Here is a 7,559-nt window from a genome sequence, read left to right on the forward strand (position 1 = left end):
ACCTTCTTCTGTCAAGAGGTGAATACTTGTATGCAACAATCCCGATTCAGGTTTAGGTGGCTTAAACTAAGACACTTAAACCTGACCTGTGTCCCATGAATGCTTGTTTGTACTTCCAGTGCATTAACTCAAGAAGCTTGAACAGTTTATAACACTATAGGAGCCAAATGTAGTGGAGGTTCAGCCACATTCAGGAGGTCATGATTTAGTAGAAATATAATGATGTTTCTTGGATAAAACAAGAACTCCATTTCAAGGTGTTTGTCACAGTAGGGGTCAGCTATGGCAGTGGTGTCAAAGGTATAAGCCATATGCTCAGTTTGGCTCATGGAGCCCTATCATTTTGCTTGCAGTTCTGCCCATGGGTCTCTGATTGGACTCATACACTGCGGTTGCATGCATCAGTCCCAGGCACACACTACAGTTGTGCTTGGGACTGGTTCCAGACACACACTGCCAGCATGGGCCACTCCAGCATGTGGGACTTATCTGCCTCATCTGGGGCCTGATGACTTTTACCCCTGAGCAGCAGCAAGAGCATGCTTGAAAATCTACAAACACACAGCACACACAAGATATTAAAATAAATTGAGGGAATATCTTAGTCCTAAAATTCACAGCTGAAATTCAGCAGTCTGGACAAAGACTGTCTAACCAAAAGCACTAAATAACCTTGTAGAGAATCAAAGAATATCCTTTTCCTTCTTTATATTCATTGGTTGTATTGACCTGATAGAAGAGTATTTCTTTGAGTAGTTTTGTCCCTTAATGCAGGCTCTTATCTTGTTTTCATTCAGTCAAATATTAACTTACCTGTTGAAATGGTAGATATCTCGTATGTTTCCAAACAGGGCTGATCGCTCTTCTGTCCCAAGGGAGAGCTTGGATTGGTCAGTGATACAATCAAGGTAATCCTGCAAGATAAATGAAAAGGATACCTTAAACACTCCCATCCTTTCTAGATCAGTAAATGGAGCTATCTTTAATAGTGCAAGATGAGTCCCCTTCATATCAGTTTCACATTATTATTACAGTAATCCCCTCAGTAGCTCTACCCTGAACAGTCATTCTATTATGAAAGATAACAATACTTACCTGTTCAGCAAAACCATGAAAAGGGCTCGAGACTGAATGCTAAGCTATGCTGCTTAGACTGGAGAGTGTACGTTTTTCTAGCTACAATACATAGAAATGTATTCAGATTTCACCCACAATGACAGCTTAATTGTCTCATTTTATTGTCTCAGTAAGGTCAATGACATTCTTTCACATTTTTTTAAGTGAGTTACATTAATAAGACACCTGGATTTGAAGAGTACAGAGGATACAATGAGCAGAGGCTTGGAAAATATAACTATCTCAAAAAGCTATAAAAAGCATTTGCTTTTAATCCCAAAAGGGATAAAGCATAATTGCTGCCAGTCCATACAGGATAGAACTTTAATATATGTATCTGTTAGCACATAACTGTACCATGTATACTTCTAAATTGCATATCATTTTGGCACATAATCTATCAAAGATTTATTTTCATATCTAGAATTATGGTACATGAATTTAATAGCATATGAACAAGAGAAAAAACCTGGAGAGTATTGTTCTTGCAGGATCATTGCTATTCCACATCATCTACTGTTCTCGATAAGGGCTCTAATCCCTAATGTGTCAACTTGTATTATAGTGCACCTTTCCTTATTGTTCAGTGTGTATTCGGGCTCTTCAGATAAGGGCAAACAAATCCACAGGGTTTAGGAGAACACAAGTTATAAAACAAGAAACCAAGTACATTGCCACATTTATAAGAGCAACTCTGTAGGAGGAAGAAAAACAATAAAGGAAAAGGGAAAACAGATGAAACAATGTGAAAGAAAAATAAATAAAATCCTTTACCCTGGGGTTAGACAATGTGGTGTGGCAACCTACCAAAAGCAACACAACATTCCACAACACTAGAGGGAAGGAACCCTGCAAAATGTCAGCTAGACCATGAAAATCTGTACAATAAAACTGCGTTCCAGAGTCTTAAAGAAAAAAATTGTGTGCACACACACACACACACACACACACACACACACACAAACTTTACACATATAAAACAGAATTAGGACCAGACAAAGTATTTAATTGGGTATGAATTTGATCTTTGGTATTTAGATGCATTCAGGAGGAAAGTTTTGAATTACAGGGGCTTCCATTCACTTATCCCTGTTCATGCTGGTATAACCAAACCGGCTTCAGGACAACCACAGGTGTGATAAAGAATCAGGTTTAGTCATTGCTGCACTTGATTATTATCCCATTCATTTCTTCATTTAAAACTGAATCCAATACACTTCCCTCTTCTTCGCCCCTCCTCCCCAATCAAACATTTTTCTTGCTACCCACCATCCTCAGAAACCAGCATCTTCTCCCTTATCGGCAGTGCAGGAAAAGCAGCTTCACTGTCTTTAGAAAGACCAACAAGTGGCTGGTGACAAATAAGCCTCTACTCTCTCCAAAAAGCCTAGGTGTTACTTTTACACTGCACATCTGTAAGCCACCTCCCCTTCTAGCAGCCTGTGACCTAGTAGTTCAAGCTTGTTGAAATGTATTTGTGTAATAAGTTATTGAAACAAAGTCCCTAGGGCTTCCTCAACCCTGTAACTGACCTTCTGTTTTTCCTCAGAAGCTAAGTGTAGGCAGTTTGAGAAGTTTGAGGAGGCAGAAAGGATTACTGTAGGTCAAAGAGCCAGAAGCAAATACAAAGTTGATCTGGGACTCTTCCAACTGCAGCTACAAAAATTGTGCTTCTTTTCAACAGACCCTTAAAGAATGAGTGGAATAAATTAACCTTCTCTGGACCAGCAAAAATAACGCCCCCCCAAAAGCAGCCATAAAAATGAATAGGAAAGCTCAAATGGAATACGTACCTCTAAAAAGTTTTATTGCTATTTTTAGTTCTGCAGGATGAATTGTAGCAGAATTATGGCATTACATGACAGAACATGCTTGAGAGAAACACCAAGCTTTAACGAAAAAAAACATACAATGTGTTTTACTGTATAAAGAAAATCTTCCCTTTTTTCATTCATATCACCCTTTCATGGGGGTTCCATTTTTCCAAGAGCAAGAGGCTACTAATTTTTACTTTTGTTTTTAAAGCCGGTGTATAGAAAACTATCAGAGTTTTGTGATATTGTCATCTCAACCAGTTTTATTTCATGTACTCATTCTTGAGTGTCCCCTATCAACTCTTAAGAAGGAATGAAGAATCAGAACTTACTTTTTCCAAAATCAAAGAAAGCTCCACATGAACTGGTGTATTGGAAACTGTCCAAAGATACGTTGATATTGGCTTAAATTGAATAGCCACAACTGTTCTCTTTAGGGAGTTTTTTCCTTGGAACTACCTTTCATCATTCCTTCCCAAACCAGAACTACTTTAGAGAAACATCTGAAACTTATGGACCCTTGACTTTCAGGCACTTCCCAGGCTGGGAGCCCTGATCAGCTGATTGCCACACCATATCCACTGTACATGGGAGTCAAGGGCTCCAATGTGCCCCCGAGGCTGGGAGCCCCAATCAGTTGCTGCTCCCAGTTGCAGACTCATCAGAGCCCGTGACTCCAATGCCCCTCCCCACTCAGTCAAGAGCAGAACTGATCTGTGTTCCCAGGGGTGTGGGGGGACATCAGAGCCCTTGATTCCAATATGCTCCCAAGACTGGGAGCAGGGATCAGTTGACTGGCTCCCCCTGCACCAGCAATATGGCATGATGGGACTCTGATCCCTAATCCCACAATCACGCCTCCCACTATGCACATATAGCTGGGCAGGAAGCACAATTGTTGGGTTTGTGCATCAGATCCCATTGCACCTATAGCTGAACGTCTGCCAGGGGCCATGGTTATAGTTTTGCTTTCCGAGGTTAGAGTGAACAGTACATTGCTTAAAGACGACGACTTGTTTTCAGTGAGGGAGACATCTGCGTAAAACATGTACCTCATTCTCAGGTCTTCAGGGAACTGTGCTGGCTCGTCTTTTGTTGTTGCTGCAGCCACAGGTACAAGTTCAAAGGTGTGACTGTAGTTTGTTTAGACCTATGCAAGCCAGTTTTGAATTAGTTAGCTTGGGTAATGATAATAACGTTACCAAAGAACTATCATTAGCTAGCCACCTGATTATTTATCCAGCTCCATGGGCTGGTTATGCAGTCTGCACTGAGCTCCAGGCAGCTGCAGCTACATGACTATCAGCACCTGAATTAGCTAGCTTGGAGACAGCTATATATATATACACATATATGTACACACACACACGCATATATAACTGCAGTGTTGTAGTGTAGATGTAACTTCTGAAAGGGATGCCAAAAAAGGAGGCAAGGAGGGGAAGAGAAAGGGAGACAGAGAAGTCACTAAAGAGGATGGGTTTTAATGCAAATCATCCAGATTCTTTTAAACCTGAGGAATTAAATCTTCCCTCCCCACATCTCCAACTTAAATCCCAACACAAGATCCCTTTTCACTAGGCAGAGAAAAGCTCAAGAGGACACAGGACAGGACAGGAAAACATTAGGCATGCACATGGCTTATTTGGAGAAAATTTACTAATTTTCTTAACAGGATGTAATAATATACAGCAATGGAGCCCAGGTCAGCGACCCTTTGTGCTAGAGGCTGAGCAAGCATTTAATAGATGTTTGACCCTGCCCCAAAGTACTTGTGATCTAAAAAGAGGGTTGATAATGGTAGCAAGGAAAGGAAGATAGCCAATCAGCAGCAGAAATCACAGCTCACTGCACCTGCTGAGTCCATACTGCAGGTCTCTGCCATCATATGAAAGAGGGGAATTTTGTGTAGTTTTGCCACAGTAGCATTGGTAAAGACTAAGCAAGATGTCATTAGGTAGAACACTTGCACCGGTAGAGACAAAGCTGGCCTTTGGTATCGCCTACCCTTCTCATTTATATAGTCTTATATACAGCATACATGTTATCTTAAAGGCTTTATAAACTCATCCAGGAAACAGATATGATAATAGACAATAAACCTTCAATGGGCTAATGATGAAAGTAGATCAAAGCTGTGCAGCCATATATTTTTTTCTAATTTAATTATCCTCTTTAGAATATGATACTTTAACCCCAAGTCACCCACTGGAAAGTACTGCCACATACAGTGTATCAAAAGCTGTTATCATCTGAACCCATAATGAAAGGACTGAAGCTACCTGATAACAAGTTGGGCTGCAGACATAATGACATGGTGCAGAAACCAACGAAATTTATTAAAACAAAGCATGAGGTGCATTAATTTTATTTGTTTCTTGTCAGCAGTCATGGCCTCCACTGTCAGCATTGAATGATTTGTTTATAACCTTTACCTTTGTTACTATTTTATTGCCTGTCAGCAGTTACTTGTCAGTAAAGCATTCGGTTCACTTTATGAAAGAGAAGGTTCCTTGGCTTGATTTATGGATCAAGGATTGTTTTAATGATGTCACATACTTTCCCTACCTTTTTTTTTTTATCTTCAAACCTTCCAGCAACTACAAGAATCACAGCAAACTCCCCAGAAGGACTGCTATGCCTTCTTTTTGATGAGTCTGACATTTTCTCCATTTATCTTTCATCACACTTAGATTTCACTGGAAGGAAAGCTTTATAACAGACTTCCATCTCCTTCTCCATGATCATGCAGGAAATTAAGTTCAATCTATCCAGTAAATGATGAAATACAGTTTTCTACAATTAGAAAATGGAATAAATTAGCAGTGTCTAAACTTTTTTGTACCAATAGCCACATAAGTGGTGCTAGCTTGGTCCATGGACACGATCTAGTCTGTGGGCCCAATCTGGTGTGCAGTCTTCCAGCTGGGGCCTAATCCAGCCACACGGGCTTGGAATTCTGGTAGCAAGGGAGCAGTGGCGGTGTTAATTGCCACCACTCCCCTGCTGCCAAATTCCCAGATCCATGGGGAGCCCCATGGACCAGATGACATGGCTCTGCAGGCCAGATCTGGCCCACAAGCCTAGGGCTGAGCACCTCTGCAACAAATCAGTATTTCACCAGACCATGGGGAAAGTCAAGCGAGATAAGGCTCGTAGGGGAACATGCCAGGACTGACAGCCTTCCATCGTGGAAGGCTGACTGGGCGCAATACCAATTAGAAAAGCTAGACATTTATAAGTTAGCAGGACTGAATGGACTCCATCCAAGAGTGCTGAAAGAGCTGGCTGAGGTCATCGCAGAACCCCTGGCAAAGCTTTCAGAATTTGTGGTGCACCAGGGAATCCCTGACAACTGGAAGAGGGCCAACATTGCGCTCATCTTCAACAAGGGGAAGATGGAGGACCCGGGCAACCATTGGCCAGTCAGCCTCACTTTCATCCCAGGGAAAATCCTGGAAAAGTTCATTAAAGAATCTATGCGCAATATGCTCATGGAAGATAAGATTGTGAATGACAGCCAGCATGGCTTTGTCGCGGGTACATCTTGTCTTACCAGTCTCATCTTCTTCTATGATCAGGTCTCTCGCCACCTTGACACAGGAGACGTGGTAGACATTACATACCTAGACTTCCAAAAGGCTTTTGATCTAGTATCCCATTATATCCCTGTGGGAAAACTGGAAGATTGTGGGCTCAGCTGCTTGGCAGTTTAGTGGGTGGAAAACTGGATACACAGTAGGACCCAGAGTTGTCCTGGTGTGAAATGGCCAGAGGTGTTCCTCAGGGGTCTGTGCTCGGACTGGTGCTTTTCAACATCTTTATCAATGATTTGGATGGTGGAACAAAAAGCTTGCTGGCCAAGTTTGCGGATGACAGTAAGTTATGGGGCAGTGTGGTCATGCCAAATGATAGGTTGCAGATACAGGCAGACCTGGACAGGCTCGAGAGTTGGGCAGACCAGAAACAGACAAAGTTTAACACTTCCAAGTGTAAGGTGCTCCATCTGGGGCAAACAACCCTCAGCATACATATAGGCTCGGTGGCGACAGTTTGACTTGCACCACAACCGAAAGGGACCTAGGGGTAATGACCGAACATCATATGAATATGAGCCATCAGTTCGAGGAGGTAGTCAGCAGGGCAAACAACACACTGGCATGTATCAACCGATGCATCTCATGTAAAACTAAGGAAGTGATACTCCTGCTGTTCTCAGCACTGGTGAGACTGCAGTTGGAATACTGCGTCCAGTTCTGGGTGCTGCACTTCAATAAGGATGTGGAAAAACTTGAGAGGGTCTAGAAAACAGCTACTTGTATGATCAGGGATTTGCAAGGCAAGCCATACAAGGAAAGGCTGAGGGACCTGGGCCTCTTCAGCCTAAAGAAGAGAAGGTTGAGAGGGGACTTAATAGCGACTTACCACTATATCAGAGGAATGCATCAGGAGCTCGGTGAACATCTGTTCACTAGGGCACCTCTCGGGAAGACCAGGACCAATGGATATAAACTCGTGGAAGGCCCCTTCAGGCTTAATATCAGGAAAAACTCCTTCATAGTCAGGGTGTCCTGACTGTGGAATAAACTCCCTCCAGAGGTGGTGAAGTCACCTACCCAGGAAGTTTTC

At 42.3% G+C, this 7,559-nt stretch overlaps 1 protein-coding gene across 1 annotated transcript in view; it reads right to left on the minus strand.

Annotated features, from left to right (window-relative positions):
* Positions 1–7,559, minus strand: part of PLEKHG1 (pleckstrin homology and RhoGEF domain containing G1) — a 195,031-nt gene that overhangs the window by 50,279 nt on the left and 137,193 nt on the right. The window contains exon 3 of the mRNA XM_019527130.1: positions 814–914. Coding sequence (XP_019382675.1) covers positions 814–914 — 101 coding nt within the window. The remainder of the gene's footprint in view (positions 1–813; positions 915–7,559) is intronic.

This window comes from Gavialis gangeticus, unplaced genomic scaffold (assembly GCF_001723915.1).
Source record: "Gavialis gangeticus isolate Ggan-Ray unplaced genomic scaffold, GavGan_comp1, whole genome shotgun sequence".
Lineage (NCBI taxonomy): Eukaryota > Metazoa > Chordata > Crocodylia > Gavialidae > Gavialis > Gavialis gangeticus.